Raw genomic sequence first — 17,846 nt, forward strand, 5'->3', positions numbered from 1 at the left:
CCATCAAGAAAAAAACCCTTTTCCCACTGTGGCTTTGGGATGTAGGCTGGGAGCAACTAGTAGGCATATCTGCCGCTATGTGAGGGAAGAGCCTGCCTAAAAACGAAGCCAGTACAGAATAAAGCAGGGCACAGAGCTGGACAGGTTCCTAGAAGCTGGATCCAGCCATGCCTGAAGGCAGACCTAGAAATATGAAAATACTAAATAACATATCTTTGGACTCTAAAGGTGGTACCTTTCTCTTCCCCCCAGCCCATCCTTGGGACTCTCCATGGGTCTTGCACAGGCCTGGGGCATGAGAAGGAGATTTATTGACCAAACAAAACTTGCCCCATTCTCTAGCATCTGTGCACTCCTTCCCCGCATGCCCCCAGCTTTCTGAGCCTCTGCTGTGTGAGCCAACTGCCCCATTCCTGCTCCTTCCCCATACCTGGCCCAGTGCCAAAGGGGAAACCAGACCTGAGAGATGTAAATTGACACCCCTGGCTTAGTCAGATTGAGAGGAAGCAGCGACAGATGCCAGCATGGGAGCTTAAGGTGGCGGGTGCCTGCTCCCTGACAGCCAACCAGGCCCAGCCTGGGCTCCTGGGATGCACAGAGCCGGCCCTCACAAACCTCAAGGAACAAATGACAGACCAGTGTGTGGGACAGCGGGCAGATGGGGATCTCTGTGGCCTGGGGCACTCAAGACAAAGGGTACATGGCTTTTAGGATGCATGTGTGCCAAACAGGGGAGCTCATCTGTATCACACACCTTGTACTCTCATAGCCCTGTGGACAGATGCTCTTGTCACTCCTGTGTTACAGATGAGGAAACTGAGGCACAAAGAGGTTATGGGATATGCTCAACATCACACAGCTGGCGAGTGGCAGAGCAGGCATTGGAATGCAGCTCTGTGGGACGCCAGGTCCCATATGCCCGGAGATTGTCCCTCCAGTGGGAATGTGAGGAAGGTGGATTCAGGTTGGGAAACATAGGTGGCAGGAAATGACCTCTCCGCACACTAGCAGCAAAAATAGGGGGACTCAGCCACCCACTGTGGACGGCCCCTGCCATTATTGACCTGATAGCTTCCTGTAAATCCTCTCGCCCTTTTTAAAGATGTCAATACATGTATTTAAGAAGGAACTCCACTGGCCGGGTGCGGTGGCTTACACCTGTAATCCCAGCACTTTGGGAGGCCGAGGCGGGTGGATCACCTGAGGTCAGGAGTTTGAGACCAGCCTGGCCAACACGGTGAAACCCCATCTCTACCAAAAATACAAAAATTAGCTGGGCACGGTGGCAGGTGCCTGTAGTCCCGGCTGCTCAGGAGGCTGAGGCAGGAGAATCGCTAGAACCCAGGAGGCGGAGGTTGCAGTGAGCCACGATCACGCCACTGAGCTCCACCCTGGGTGACAGAGTGAGACTCTGTCTCAAAACAAACAAACAACAACAACAAAAACTCCACCAACACTACTGTGAAGGGAATGTCAGGACCAGCTTCCATAGGGAACAACCAACAAACTGATCTTGTTTTCTTGGGAAAGTCCAAGCCTGGGGTGTGGCCTCTGCTCTCTTCATTAAGAGGAATTAGTAAGTCAGCTCTATGGAGACTTCCTCCTTATCCGGTTGGCCTCAAAAGGGAACTGACACGGGTCACTCTCTCTTGAGTCATTATTATTCTCTTCAATAATAGGGTTATTCAAGTGAGCTGTCGATGTGCCACCTACGATTGCTTGCGTCCCCCAAACTGGGAAACACAGACGTGGCCCACAGCCCTACCTTTACAGATGAGGAGTGGCGTGCAGAGATAACTCCCCTTCTCTGATGTGAGGGGTGGGGGGCCAGGAAGCAAAGGGACTTGCCTAGGGCAGAGCCAGGTGAGAAGCCAGGTCTCTAGCTCCTGGGATTTGCTATCCAGCCCCAGGGCTTGCCTCGCAGGCTCCTGGCTCCAGGGACTGGGCCTCTGCTGGTCACCCACCCTGTTCCCCAGAGGTCACAGAAAAACGTCAAAGCATGCCCACTCACATCTGCCGGGTCGTTTTCACTCCAAATGTTGACTGCATAGGTGAGATGATTATACAGGTAATTGTCAGGGGGATACGGGTTGCTCCAGGTCAGCAGCAGAGTGTCGGAGACATTGGTGTGAACTGTGAGGTTTCCTGGGGCCCTGGGTTTCACTGCGGGAGAAGTGGCCTCTATGTGAGGATCTATGCAGTGACTCCCCCATCACCCAGCCCAGCCCCAGCCTGCAAACCACAGCCAGCACCCAGATTTTTGGTTGACAAAACCTCTGTAGCATACTTCTGGAGCACCACACAGATTCAGAGCCATAGCAAACAAGATTATAATAATGATAATGTTGCTAAAATTCTACATAGAACTTTAGTGTTTATTAATTACCTTTTTTTTTTTTTTTTTTTTGAGACAGGGTCCCACTCTGTTGCCCAGGCTGGAGTGTAGTGGCACAATCACAGCTCACTGCAGCCTCAATCGCCCAGGGCTCAAGTGATCTGCCTGCCTTGGGCTGCCAAAGTGCTGGGATTCCGGGCATAAGCCACCACGCCTGGTCTTTATTAACCACCTTTCTACAGTGAAGGCAAAGTGTATGAGCCAAAGTAACCCAAACTTCAGCCTTCTTAAAAATGTTTTTATTTTTTTATTTTTATTTTTTATTTTACTTTTTTTTTTTTTTTTTTTTTTTTGAGACGTAATCTTGCTCTGTCGCCCAGGCTGGAGTGCAGTGGCACGAGTTAAGCTCACTGCAACCTCCTCCTCCTGGGTTCAAGCCATTCTCCTACCTCAGCCTCCCAAGTAGCTGGGATTACAGGCGCCCGCCACCATGCCGGACTAATTTTTTGTATTTTTAGTAGAGACGGGGTTTTACCATGTTGTCCAGGCTGGTCTCGAACTCCTGACCTCAGGTGATCCGCCCGTCTCGGCCTCCCAAAGTGCTGGGATTATAGGTGTGAACCACCACACCCGGCCTCAAACTTCAGCTTTTACAGCTGCATCCTTCACACCTTTGGCCACCTCTCTGTACTTTATGATGAGTTACTGAGTATTTTTCTTTGATTCATCTGTTTTAAAACTTGGTCTCCTTTGAAGCAATCATACCCATGAGACCTCAGGTTTATATTCCTGTGATGCATGTTATATCATGCATCACCGGAATAGAGAGCATGTTTTAAACTCCTGTCACCACACCCCAGCAAGCTTATGGGGGATTCCTGCAGGGACTCCAGGTACCAGGAGAAGGTCAGCCTTCCATGGTGGGACCATCCAAAGCCGCAGCAGCTGACCAGTGGACACAGAATGGAAGGACTGTTCCCAGTTTGGTTTTCAATCAGCAACAGGCATGTCTTCCAGCGAGCACGCCTCATCTCAATATGCCTTCCTGGGCACTTAAGTTCAGGGGTGGAAACAGCTGGGCTGAAGGGGGCTTGGTGGTCTACTGCGCCCAGCTCTGTTTCAAAGATGGGAGGACTGAGGCCCAGGCAGGGGCAGGAATCCCATCAGATTTGGGAAAATACAGGCGGCTTCCTCCTGCTGTTGCTGTGACCCCACCTCCTCCCCTGCCCACCCCACCCTCAGCCCAGGTGGCTGTGGGAACACACCCACCCACCCCCGCCGCCGCACTCCGCCCTGCTCACCATGCTCGCTGGGCTTGAAGGAGCCCTTCCACAGCAGCTGCTGCCCAGCCCACAGGTCCAGCGTATAGTTGTCTGCACTGACCATGTCATCCATGAGCAGGTGGCACACGCATCCCGCGCCTCCATTGTTCTCGGGGACACACGTGTAGGCTCTGCAGATACAGGGGCTGGGTTAGGCTGGTCACCTGTAGGCTGGATGGGCCCCACAGCTGTGCCCGGGACATGCCTCCAGGAACTGCATCAGACTCTTCCACCTTCTCGATCACGGATGTGAGGACAGATCTGGGGGCTTGGGAGCGGCCAGGGTGTGCTGGGGCAGCCGACCAGGGTTGCCTCCCTTGCTGGCCACAGCCTCTTACCACAAGCACCAGGGATGCTCCTCACACCTGCCTAGCTGCCAGCCCTGGTCCTGGGACTTAGCTTGTCCCTGAAAGCCCATGAAAGGGAAGAACCTGTGGCACTAATTAATTTAGAACGACATAAGCTCTGCATCGCACAGTTTGGCCATAGTAGGATAATTCCAATGTTCCACCTTAACAGCCAACCCACATCTCATGGGCTAGGCCAGGGGTCTGCAAACTTTTTCTGTAACAGGCCAAATAGTTAATATTTTGGACTTCAAAGGCCACACAATTTCCTTTTTTTCTTTTTTTTTTTTTGGTTATTTGTATAAATTTAGGGGGTACAAGTGTTTTTTTTTTCCTGAGACAAAGTCTCACTCTGTCACCCAGGCTAGAGTGCAGTGGTGCGATCTCGGCTCACTGCAACCTCCACCTCTTGGGCTCAAGCAATTCTCCTGCCTCAGCCTCCCTAGTAGCTGGGATTACAGGTGTGTGCCATTACACCCAGTTAATTGTTGTATTTTTAGTAGAGGCGGAGCTTCACCATGTTGGCCAGGCTGGTCTCGAACTCCTGACCTCAAGTGATCTGCCCACCTCGGCCTCCCAAAGTGCTGGGATTACAGCCGCGAGCCACTGCAGCGCCTGGCCTTACGAGTGCAATTTTGATGGCAAGCCCCAGATCTGTTCTTAGTGGATATGCTGCATAGTGGTGAAGTCTGGGGTTTTGGTGGGTCCATCACCCAAATGGTGTACACTATGCCCATTAAGTAACTTCTCTTCCCTCACCCCTCTCCCACCCTCCCAAGTCTTCAATGTCTGTTATTCCATCGTACATGGAATAATGCCCATGTGTATACATTATGTAACTCTTACTTATAAGTAAGAACATGCAGTATTTGACTTTCCATTTCTGAATTATTTCAATTAAGATAAAGGAGGAGGCTGGACTCAGTGGCTCCTGCCTGTAATCTCAGCACTTTGGGAGGCCGAGGTGGGTGGATTATCTGAGTTCAGGAGTTCGAGACCAGCTTGGCCAACGTGGTGAAAACCAGTCTCTACTAAAAATACAAAAAATTAGCCAGGTGTGGTGGCAGGCACCAGTAATCCCAACTACTTGGGAGGCTAGACAGGAGAATCGCTTGAACCCGGGAGGCAGAGGTTGCAGTGAGCTGAGATTGTGCCATTGCACCCCAGCCTGGGCAACAAGAGCGAAACTCTGTCCCAAAAAAAAAAAAAAACAAAAGATAAAGGAGGGCCATGCAGTTTCTGTTACAACTACTCAATTCTGCTGATGTAGCACAAAAGCAGCCAGTGTGTTTCAATAAAACTTTATTTACAAAAACAAGCAGTGGGCCGGATTTGGCTCACAGGCCATAGTTTGCCAATCCCTGGACTAAGCCAATGGAAACAAAGCACAGCCCATCTACCTTAGAATAATCATGGAATACCACCTCTACTGGTGTACCCTGCATGCTGGTGTGCCGTACATCCCCAGTCTGCCCCACAACTGTGTGTCTTGTGTACGTGATTATGTCCTGGGCACCAGTGTAGCAAAGCATCCTGTGCACCATGGAGTAGCCCAGGGAACCACCTGACTCCTATGCCAGGTCCCCTGGTCCATCCACCATCACAGAGAACTCCACACTCAACACTGTACTCCTCAATCAAGGGTCTAGTCCAGTGGTTCTCAAAGTGTGGTCTGGGCCCACCAGGTAAAACTCTTTTCATCATAATACAGGGACGTTATTTGCCTTTTCACTCTCTCTCACTGGCGTACAGTGGAATTTTCTAGAGGCTACATGACCTGTGATCATGTCATTGACCTGACGATTTGTTGAATGCAGGCTTGTGTTTGTTGTGACTTAAAATTTCTCCATTTTGGGCCGGATACAGTGGCTCACGCCTGTAATCCCAGCACTTTGGGAGGCTGAGGCAGGAGGATCACTGGAGCCCAAGAGTTTGAGAGCAGCCTGGGCAACACAGTGAGACCTTCATCTCAATAAGAAAAAAAAATTTTAATTGTTTTAATTTTTTTTAAATTACAAAATTTCTTCATTGCAAGTTCTAATTAGGTAAACATAGAACGACGTGTTACCTACACCAAAGCCCTTTGGGTCCTCACTCATTTTTAAGTGTGAAAAAGGGTCCTGAGACCAAAAAGTGTGAGAACTGCTGGTTTAGTCCAGTATTCCAGCCATAATCATGTGCCATGTGGACCAACACTCCCACCATGCGCTCCCCTGTATCTTACATAACACGTCCCCGGAGATGGGACCTCCCCTCCAACACCATATAAACAGCAGCAAACCGTACTCAGCATCCTGCGCTCCAGCGCACCACCTGGACCCAGCTCACTCTTGGGGCAAACCCTTTGGGCACAACCTCCCCAAACCTCCAGCTCCAGCGCAGGCTTACTCGGAGAGCAGAAAAACCAGCTGGTACGACAGGCGGAGCTCAGTGCTGCAATTGGTGGGACCGTGCATCTTCCACTCGCAGGTAGAGACGCTCATGTAGTCGGAGACACAGGTGGGCTCCTGCATGAGCTTCATGTTCCCTGGGGATACACAGGAGCAGCCTGAGCGGCCAGGAATGCAATGCGTGAGGGGGACTTGTACCCAAACAGGACCGAGGGGAACAGCACAAAACCACAGCGCAGGCAGAGTTGAGGGCCGGCGCCCACAGAGCTGGGGCCAGGACCAGGGCTGCTGGAGCTTCCCAGCTAGTGTCGGGATGACTGTGGAAGCTTAAGAAATACCCATGGGTGCGGGGGCCGTTAGAGAAGAACGAACCAAGTGCACCTTTATCTTACACAAACTTCACAACTTGTTCTTGGCCAAATTAAAGGGAAAACATGTAGCAGTTTAAGGAGTGCCATTCCATCACACCACGCCTCTGCCCTCGAGCTAGGGGAAGTGCCACTTCCCCATTTGCCCACTATCTGCGCCCCTCTTAGTCTCCACCCCTTTCTGCCCTCTCCGTGCTCAGGAGGCTGATACCACAGTCTTCATCAGCGGGTACCCTTGGCCTTTGGTTTCTGGTTGAGTTTGGCCAATGGGAGAGAGGAGATGGATGGGCTGGAGGAAACATCGGGGTCCTTCTCCTTTCAGCACCCTCCTAGCTTGTCAGTGGCCACAGCAGGACTGGAATTGGCAGGATGTACACTGAGTTTGCTAAATCACCTGAGCATGAGACCACCCAGCCCCCGAGCCTCAGGCGCCTCCATGCTTCCAAGCTCAGTGCCACGCCCATCTCAGCTGACAACAACTTGCATAAGGGCTTACCATGTTAAGGAGCTGTCTTAGATAGCAAATAAATATTCCACGCTTATCTCATGTCCAAAACTAACTCCTGATTCCTGCCCCTCCCCAAAGTACCTTCTCTTCTGGCATCCTTCTGCATTTCAGAAAGGACAACCGCGTCCTTCCCAGTAGTTTAGGTCAGAAATCTTGGAGTCATCCTGGCCACTTCTCTTTCTCTCTCTTTCACCTCAATTCCAATCTGTCCTCAAATCTACCTCCCAGAGGGATCCGGAGCCTCTCATCTCCTCCACTCCAGACCTCCCTCCAGACCTCCTGGCTTCCACCCTCGTCCTTTCTCCACACGGCATCCTGAGGGGTCCTTTGGAACATAATGGATGATATGGATCCTCTGCTCAAACATTGCAAGGTCCTTTTTGATTCAGCCACCCTGTCACTTTGCTGACCTTCGCTGCTTCCTCCTGCTGCTCACTCTCCTCCGCCACATTCCCTCCTGTGCTCAACCCTCCCGCCAGGCTCAGTGCCGGGCCTCTCTGCCAAGAATGAGCCTTCCCCAGATAGCCGCACGGTTCCCGCTTCCTCCAAGTCAGCTCAATGAGGCCTTCCCTGACTTCCCTACTTTAAACTGCAATCCCCCCCACTCCACCCAGCTTCCCCAACCCCCTCTTATGCTGTTCTGTGTTCTTTCCCTATCACCTTCTCTTTGTTTTTTCAGACAGGGTCTCACTTTCTCATCCAGGCTGGAGTGCAGTGGTGCGATCACAGTTCACTGCAGCCTTGACCCCCTGAGTTCGAGGGATCCTCCTACCTCGGCCTCCGGAGTAGCTGGGGCTACAGGCATGCACCTCCATACCTGGCTAATATTTTTATTATTTGTAGAGACAAGGTCTCCCTATGTTGCCCAGGCTGACCTCAAACTCCTGGGCTCAAGCGATCCTCCCGCCTCGGCCTCCCGAAGTGCTGGGATTATAGGTGTGAGCCACTGCACCCGGCCCCCATCACTTTCCAACAATCTTTAGAATTTACTGATAATCAGGGCCACCTGTCATTGGCTGTCCCCTCCCACTGCAGTGTAATCTCCATAAGGCCAGGTGACATACCACAGGACCCTGGCATGCCATTAATAGCCAACAAATGAGTGATTGAGAAGTGGTGACTTACCAGAGCTTGCCACCTGCAGCAGGACCAGGCAGCTCACAGGGAACAGGAGCTCAGAGCAAAGCCACCCCATTGGGAGATGCCAAGGCATCTGCAGAGAGAGAGGAAGCAGGTTAGTGCTGATCTGTGCTTCCAGCAGAGCTCATCTTATTCAACACGCAACCCTCCCCTGCCCTGGCCATTTATTTGTTTGTTTGCTTGTTTGTTTTTCCGAGACAGAGTCTCGCTCTGTCTCCAAGGCTGGAGTGTAGTGGTGTAATCTCAGCTCACTGCAAACTCTACCTCCTGGGTTCAAGCGATTCTCCTGCCTCAGCCTCCCGAGTAGCTGGGATTACAGGTGCCCACCACCACATCTGGCTAATTTTTGTATTTTTAGTAGAGACGGGGTTTCACCATGTTGGCCAGGCTGGTCTCGAACTTCCGAGCTCATGATCTGCCCCTCTGGTCTTCTCGAAGTGCTGGGATTACAGGCCTGAGCCACTGCGCCCAGCCATGCCCTGGCCATTTGTGTCTCTGCCGACAACAGGTCCTCCACGTTCACAGAGCTCTTTCTATAATCATGAAACAACACCCAGACCCACGAAGTCCAGAGGGTGAGCCACACAACAACTGTCCCAGGAGATGCTTCTGGATGTGGCCTTCCTTGGACAACCCTCTACACGTTTCTCTGATTATTTCCTGAGGTTTAAATACCTGCTCTGTCACTGACTAGATGTGAACCTTGAGCAAGCTGTGCTTCAGTGCCTCAGTTTCCTTATCTATAAAGTGGGAATAAGAATAGCCCCATCTGATTGAAGTGTTGTGGGGATTAAATGAGCTAACACAGACAGAGCCCTCCAACAGTGACCGGAACACAGTGAAGTCTCGAGTAACATTACCAATCAGCTTAGTCCATACAGGCTGCTATAACAAAAATACCTTAGAGCAGGTAATTTACAAAGAACAGAAATGTATTGCTCTATTGGGTGCAATGGTGTGTATCTCTAGTCCCAGCTACTCGGGAAGGTGGGGTGGATCACCTGAGTCCAGGGGTTTGAGACCAGCCTAGGGAACATAGTGAGACCTCATGGTGAATTTCTGAAAAATTGTTTTAAATTTTATTATTCAGGCCAGACGCAGTGGCTCACACCTGTATTTCCAGCACTTTGGGGGGCCAAGGCAGGTGGATCACCTGAGTTCAGGAGTTTGAGATCAGCCTGGTCAACATGGCAAAACCCTGTCTCTACTAAAAATACAAAAGCTAGCTGAGTTTGGTGGTGGGCACCTGTAATTCCAGCTACTCTGGAGGCTGAGGCAAGAGAATCACTTGAACTGAGGTAGGCAGAGGTTGCAGTGAGTCAAGATCACACCACTGTACTCCAGCCTGGGTGACAAGAGCAAGACTCCGTCTCAAAATTAATAAATAATAAGTAAATAAATTTTCTAATGCATAGTTGTGGAGGCTGGGAAGTCCAAGATCACGACACTAGGAGATCCAGATCTGGTGAGAGCCCATTCCTCACAGATGATGCCATGCTGCTGTGTCTTCATATGACAGAAGGGGCAAACACACTTCCTTCAGCACTTTCATAAGGGCACAAACCCCATTCATGACCAACTGCAGAGCCCTCATGACTTAATCACTTCTCCAAAGGCCCCATTTCTTAATATGACCACAATGGGGATGAAGTTTCAACATATGAATTTGGGGGAACACATTCAGACCATAGCACCAGCTATTATCATTAAGAAAAAATGTTCAGAAGCCAGGTGCTTCACCTGTAATCCCAGCACTTTGGGAGGCTAAGGAGGGAGGATGGTTTGAGCCCAGGAGTTCAAGACCAGCCTGGGCAACAGAGTGAGACCTCATCTCTACAAAAATTAAACAAAATCAGCCAGGCACGGTGGTGCATGCCTGTAATCCCAGCTACTTGGGAGGTTGAGGTGGGAAGATCGTTTGAGCCTGAGATGTCAAGGCTGCAGTAAGCCAAGATTGTACCACTGCACTCCAGCAAGACCCTGTCATAAAAAAAAAAAAAAAAAAAAGAAAAGAAAAAAGAAAGTTTGGGAGGCTGAGGTGGGCAGATCACGAGGTCAGGAGTTCGAGACCCGCCTGGCCAACATAATGAAACCCTGTCTCTACTAAAAATACAAAAATTAGCCGAGTGTGGTGGCACACACCTGTAGTCCCAGCTACATGGGAGGCTGAGGTGGGAGAATCACTTGAACCCAGGAGGCGGAGGTTGCAGTGAGCCGAGACCATGCCATTGCACTCCAGCCTGGGTGACAGAGTGAGACTCCATCTCAAAAAAAAAAAAAAAAAAAAAGAAAGGAAAAAAATGCTAAGAAGCAGAATCTCACGGAGTCAAGTGTGTACTTTTCCCCAGCACTTCTGGTACATAATGTCAAATCCCCTCCAAAAAGTGTGTACTGGGGCTGGGCGTGGTGGCTCACATCTGTAATCCCAGCACTTTAGGAGTTCACAACCATCTGGCCAACATGGTGAAATCCTGTCTCTATCAAAAATACAAAAAAAATTAGCTGGGCGGTAGTGGCGCGTGCCTGTAATCCCAGCTACTCAGGAGGCTGAGGCAGCAAAATCGCTTGAGCCTGGGAGGTGGAGGTTGTGGTGAGCTGAGATCGCACCACTGCACTCTAGGCTGGGCGACACAGTGAGACCCTGTTGCAAAAAAAAAGAAAAAGAAAAAAAGAAAAAAGCACGCACTGGGTTATATCCCCTGCAATATTTCAAGTGCCCATCCTTCACTTCCCGCTTGGGTCTCTTTCCTGGGATCTTATTCAAAAAAGCAGCTCCCAGGCTTTGTTCTGCTAGTGAGTAGCTCTTTGCCATTAACAGCATTTCTCTTTTGGTGCTCTGGCTGTGTTTCTGTGGCACAGGAATGGTTCCAAGGCTAACCTCACAGGCTTGCAGCACATAGGAACTGAGGTGTTGCCTCTGAAGCACTGTGTGCAGTGTCTGGGGCACAATACACACACTCACATATCTCCATAATGAATAAATTACCCCAATACCTCAGTGTGCATATCAGAAAAACAAGGACATTCTCTGCATAACCACAATACAACCATCGAAATCAGGAAATTAACAGTGATGCATCACTGCTATCTCATATCATCCACAGCCCCTATTTATGTTTTGCTAATTGCCTCAATAATGCCCTTTATACATCCAGGATCCAATCCAAGATCATTCATCACATTTGATTATCATTCCTTCCTAGTGACCAGGTCTTGGCTTCTAAATACTATTCTGTACTGAAAGGAACCAGAGCTCCTTAGAGAAATGGCTGATTCCAGGAGAAGGAAAAGTACCAGATACGCTTGGAATTCTTGTGCCAGACAATAAGGAAGTACTCAGCAGCTAGCTTGACCTGGACAAAATGGGCACAATTTGAGCATGAAAATGAACATTATGGTATCCACTTGGAACCCTTGGAGTTAAAGTCCAGGAGTCTGTATCGACATAGATCAATAAATGGAGGAAGCCGGGTGCAGTGGTGTGTGCCTGTAATCCCAGCTTCTTGGGAGGCTGAGGGAGGAGGATGGCTTGAGCCTGGGAGTTGGGAGGCTGCAGTGAGCTATGATCGCACCACCGCACTCCAGCCTGGGCAACAGAGTCAGACTTCATCTCTAATAAATAAATAAGCAGGGAAGAAGGGAAAGCTCTATTTTACTATGACAGCCTCAAAGTAACTCCCCGCAAAACTTGTATTGTTTATTAACTAATGAGTGAAAATACTTATCAATGAACGTTACAATACAGAAACCTGGCAGACACCACCTTCACCAAGTGATCTAAACTCACCAACAGGAATGGGACAAATCTCCAACATCACCTCCCTGAAACAATGCCTGAGAAGGGCACAGCATGTCTTTTCCTGGGTTCCTGCCAAGGATGCATAAATCATTTGGAAACGTCAGACAAATATACACCAAGGGCCAGTCTATATGCAGGAACTGGCCGCTACTCCTCACGACGTGCCGGGGGTGCGAAGGACAAGCCAGCCTGGGACAACTGTCCCTTTTTAAATTGTCTGTCATGGTGAGTAAAATAATTAAAAAGGTAAGTGTCAGGTTATCGTGGTCAAGTACACGGCAAGAGGAGATGATTTCAAGTTCCCATTCTAAATCAAGAGACTCCTGGCCGGGTGCGGTGGCTCACACCTGTAATCCCAGCACTTCAGGAGGCCGCGGTGGGTGGATCATGAGGTCAGGAGATCGAGACCATCCTGGCTAATATGGTGAAACCCAGTCTGTACTAAAAATACAAAAAATTAGCTGGGTGTGGTGGCAGGTGCCTGTAGTCCCAGCTACTCAGGAGGCTGAGGCAGGAGAATGGCGTGAACCCGGGAGGCGGAGCTTGCAGTGAGCTGAGATTGAGCCACTGCACTCCAGCCTGGGCGAAAGAGCGAGTCTCTGTCTCAGAAAAAAAAAAGCAGATTCCTGAAGTGGTGGAGTTGGAAGGAGTCTCAGGGGTCACCTGCCAAGCTCAACTGCCATCCTGGACAAGGATGTCCTGCGAATACCCCACCTCTGACATGTTGCCAGGCAGTTTCAGCCCGTATCCCGCCACAGATGGAGCAATCACTCTCAGGTCTCAGTTAAGCAGAGCCATTGGAAACAGCCTCCTTATGTTGAGTCAAGGCTTTGTGTAAACAAAATCCCTGCTTGCCCAGCAACTTACCTTGTACTTGACACTTTGCTAGGCGCTTTAGAAGTATTACCTCACCGAATCCACACAAGAATCCTGAAAGGTAGGCTGTTATCCCAACTGTCTAGCTAAGGAAACTGAGGCCAGAGAGGTCAAATAACCCATCCACCAGGTCCCACAGCTGGTAAAAGGGCAGAGCTAGAATCAGAACCCACGTTTGTTTGCTTCTGAGCCCACCGTGGATTCCAGTATACCAGTTCCTTCAACCTCATCTCCTAAAACTGCAGGCTGAACCCAAAAAGATGAAATAAAATGAGCCGGGTAGTGCTGGCCATCCTGCTTGTCAATTTCAAACAACAGTTCCGCCAGTGTAGGATAAGAAAATCTGACTGAGCAGCAGAAAAGTCCTGGGGATTTTATCATCTGCAAAATCTCCAAAAGCCAATGGTGAAGCAGCAACTTAAAAAAAAAAAAAAAAAATGAGTCACCTGAGGTCATATTAACAGAGGTATCCATTTATAGAATGTTACATCTCACAGCGGCAGAATATACATTCTCCTCAAGTTCACGTGGAATAATCACCAAGACAGACCACATTCTGGGACATAAAACAACCTTAAGAGATTTAAAACATTAGAAATCATACAAAGTATGCTCTTAGGCCACAATGGATTTGAATTAGAAGTCACTAGCAGGAAGAAAGCTGGAAAATTCCCAAGTATTTGGAGATTTAAAAACACACTTCCGAATAACATATGGATCAAAGAAGAAATCACAAGAGAAATTAAAAATATTTTTAACTAAATAAAAATGAAAATATAGCCTATCAAAATCTGTGAGATGTCGCAAAAGCAGTGTTTAGAGGGAAATTTATATTATTGAATGTATATCTTAGAAAGAAAGTTCTAAAATCAATAATCTGTTTCCATCTAGAGTACTAGAAACAGAGAAGCAATATATGTCTAAAACAAGCAGAAGAAAAAAATGCAAAATTGGAGCATACATCAATGAAATTAAAAATAGAAAATGAATCGAGGAAAATTAATGAAATCAAAAATTGGTTATTTGAAAAGATCAATGAAATTGATAAATCTCTACCTAGGCAAATCAAAAGAATAAGAGAGAAGGCACAAATTAATAATAATGTGATATGGTCTGGCTCTGTGTCCCCACCCAAATCTCATCTTGAATTGTAATATGAATTGTAATCCCCAGGTGTTGGGGGAAGGACCTCATGGGAGGTGATTAGATTAAGGGTGCAGTTCCCCCATGCTGTTTTCATGATAGTGAGTGAGTTCTCATGAGATCTGATGGTTTTATAAAGGGCTTTCTCCCCCTTTTCTTGGCACTTCTCCTTCCTGACGTCATGTGAAAAAGGATGTCTTTGCTTCCCTTTCCGCCATGATTATAAGTTTCCTGAAGCCTCCCCAGCCCCGCAGAACTGTGAGTCAAACCTCTTCCTTTTATAAATTACCCAGTCTTGGGCATGTCCTTAGAGCATCGTGAGAACAAACTGATACTATTGTAAATTAAAGAAAAGTTCTTAGAAGTGACACATGCCTGTAGTCCCAGCTACTGGGAAGGCTGAGACAGGAGGATCACTTGAGCCCAGGAGGTTAAGTCTGCAGTGGGCTGTGTTCACGCCACTGCACTCCAGCCTGGGCAACAGAGAAAGATCCTGTCTCAAAAAATAAAAAATAAAATTTTTAAATTAAAAAAAAGTGGCACTATATAATGATTCAGGAGTTAATTCTCCAAGAAGATGTAAATAACAATCCTTAATGTGTATGCAACTAACAATAAAGGGTCAAAATATGTAAGGCAAAAACTGAGAGCAGCAAGGAGAAATAGAGAAATCTGTGATTATTCTGAATAATACTATTATTGGATAATAATAGTATTATTACTATTACTTCAACTCTTTTGGTAATTGACAGATCCAGCAGGCAGAAATCAGTAAGGACATAGTTGAATTGAACAGTGCTGTCAATCAACTGGATCTAAGTACAGTGTGCAACCACAACTTGGCATCCCTTTGGAAGGAACACTGCTGTCATGTATGACAACAACCAACACAGAGAGGGCCTGAGAATCCCAGGAGGCCTAGAAAAGTCTTTACCTAGAAAGCTCTGCCCTCCTATACTGGGCAGCCTCACCATTCACTTAAACACACAGAGTTTACCACATGCCAAGTTTTCTTTTACACCTTTTACATATACGAATGCATTTAATACTCTATGAAATAGGTAATATTATTTTCTCCATTTTTAGATGAGGAAACCAAGGCACAGAAAAGCTGAGTTGATTTGTCTGAGGTTGCACAGCGGTGACAGTCATGGGTCTTAAATCCAGCACTCAAGCTCCAAAGCTTTGGTTCTTAACTACTATCTGTCTAGAAGTCAGAGTCCCTAGTGTTTTGGGGGTCAATGACCTATCGAGCATCTAATGCAAACCCCAAACCCTGTTTCTGGCAATGTGCATACACTTAATTCTGCATTCCATTTTAGGGGTTCACAGAATCCCTGAAGCCCAAGTGAGGACCTCAGGTCAAAGGCCTGTCCTCTAAGCAGTGGGCAGCTTTTGAGGGTCTTTGAGCAGGGGAGTTGGCAAATTTTTGAGAAGTCTGGGGGGATGTGGGCAGTTAGCAGTTGCTGCAGATGAGGCTCACCCTGCCTCTTCTCCACATCACAGCCAGAGCCATTTTAAAATCAGAAATGAGGCCAGGGCCAGCTCACACATCCAATGCCCCCTGGCTCCTAAAGGGCTTCTTCACAGGGGCCACAGATCCCCAAGGGTTTCACAGCTCATTAGAGAAGCATCTCTGACTTAGAATAAAATCCAAGCCCTAGAGTGAAAAAAGCCAGTTCCCAGAGTACACACCCCGTGACTCCATTTATGTAACATACTTGAAATCACATAACTATGGAAATGGAAAACACATTAGTGGTTGCCAGGGGCTGAGGGGGTGGGTCAGGAAGGGAGTTGGATGTGGCTATAAAAGGAGAATTTGAGCCATCCTTGTGATGATAGAACTGTGCTGGATCCTGGCTGCATACACAAACCCATGTGGTGATAAAATTGCATAGCACTAAACCACACATGCGTATGCAAACACAAAAATGAGTACAAGTAAATCGGGAAATCCGAATAAGGTCAGTAGATTATATCAGTGTCAATATCCCAGCTGTGATACTGTATTACAGATTTATACAATCTTGCCCTTGGGGGGAACAGCATAGAAGCAGGGGTCTCTCTGTGATTTCTTTTTCTTTTTCTTGTCTTTTTTTTTTGAGATGGAGTCTCACTCTGTTGCCCAGGCTAGAGTGCAGTGGTGTGATCTTGGCTCACTGCAACCTCCACCTCCCAGGCTCAAGTGATTCTCCTGCCTCAGCCTCCCCAGTAGCTGGGACTGCAGGCGAGCCACCATGCCCAGCTAATTTTTGTATTTTTAGTAGAGACAGGGTTTCATAACATTGGCCAGGCTGGTCTCGAACTCCTGACCTCAAGTGATGTGCCCGCCTCGGCCTCCCAAAGTGCTGGGATTATAGGCATGAGCCACCACGCCTGGCTTCTGTATGATTTCTTCCAACTGTGTGTAAATCTTTAATTATCTGAAAATAAAAAGTTTAATTTAAGAAAATGAAGAAAAGAGCCAAGTCCCCTGACGATCTAGCTTCTGCTTACCCCTCTAACATTCCCCTCCTATCCCCTCTCCCTCTTCTGCAGAGGCCTCTGAGCCCTGGGATACACTCCCAGCTCTCCCTTCTCCAGGCATTTGCACCAGGAACACTTTAGAAGCCTTCTATGATCCCCCTCATCTAATGTGGGCCCTCCCTGTGACTTCTTATCACAGCACCCTGTTTATTTCTGTCACAGTACTTATCACCATCTCTAATCAGATTAGTGAGGTTACATGTGTGAATGTTTATTTTATTTCAAGATGCAGATAGCAAAGATAGCTTTGATTGCAAAAATGTTTTCAACTTCCCTAGATTTTTTTTTTTTTTTTTTTTTGAGACGGAGTTTCGCTCTGTTCCCCAGGCTGGAGTGCAGTGGCGTGATGTCGGCTCACTGCAACCTCCGGCTCCCAGGTTCAAGCGATTCTTGTGCCTCAGCCTCTCCAGTAGCTGGAATTACAGGTGTGTGCCACCACACCCAGCTAATTTTCTGTGTTGTTAGTAGAGACAGGGTTTCCCCATGTTGGCCAGGCTGGTCTTAAACTCCTGACCTCAAGTGATCCACCCACCTTGGCCTCCCAAAGTGCTGGGATTACAGGCATGAGCCACTGTGTCTAGCCTAGATTAAAATATGCCATAAGAAAAAGACAGAACTCAAGTGTGTTAGTCCATTTTTGCATTGCTATAAAGAAATATCTGAGACTAAGTAATTTACAAAGAAAAGAGGTTTAATTGGCTTATGGCTCTGCAGGCTGTACAGGAAGCATAGCACCCTATCTACTTGGCTTCTGGGGAGGCCTCAGGGAGCTTTTATTCATGGGGGAGGCAAAAGAGGAGCAGGCGTACATGGTGACAGCCAGAGCAGGAGAGAGGAAGGAGGTGCCGCACACTTCTAAACAACCAGATCTTGTGAGAACTCACTCACTATGGCAAGAACAGCCCCAAACCATGAGGGACCCGCCCCCATGACCCAACATCTCCCACCAGGACCCACCTCCAACATTGGGGACCACATATCAACAAGAGATATAGAGAGGACGACATCCAAACTATATCAGCAAGCAAAAGCCTAGAAAAAGGTAGCAATCTACATTATGAATGGTTAATGGCCTTAATATAGGAAGAG

At 48.1% G+C, this 17,846-nt stretch overlaps 1 protein-coding gene across 3 annotated transcripts in view; it reads right to left on the reverse strand.

Annotated features, from left to right (window-relative positions):
* IL4R (interleukin 4 receptor) overlaps window positions 1-17,846 on the reverse strand; it is a 50,953-nt gene that overhangs the window by 16,045 nt on the left and 17,062 nt on the right. For all 3 annotated transcript variants that reach the window (XM_030799396.1, XM_030799415.1, XM_030799405.1), the window contains 4 exons: window positions 8,396-8,483; window positions 6,393-6,531; window positions 3,637-3,788; window positions 2,012-2,163 (listed from right to left, as the gene is read on the reverse strand). In XM_030799396.1, coding sequence (XP_030655256.1) covers window positions 2,012-2,163; window positions 3,637-3,788; window positions 6,393-6,531; window positions 8,396-8,483 — 531 coding nt within the window. The remainder of the gene's footprint in view (window positions 1-2,011; window positions 2,164-3,636; window positions 3,789-6,392; window positions 6,532-8,395; window positions 8,484-17,846) is intronic.

The sequence above is a fragment of the Nomascus leucogenys genome, chromosome 2 (assembly GCF_006542625.1).
Source record: "Nomascus leucogenys isolate Asia chromosome 2, Asia_NLE_v1, whole genome shotgun sequence".
NCBI lineage: Eukaryota > Metazoa > Chordata > Mammalia > Primates > Hylobatidae > Nomascus > Nomascus leucogenys.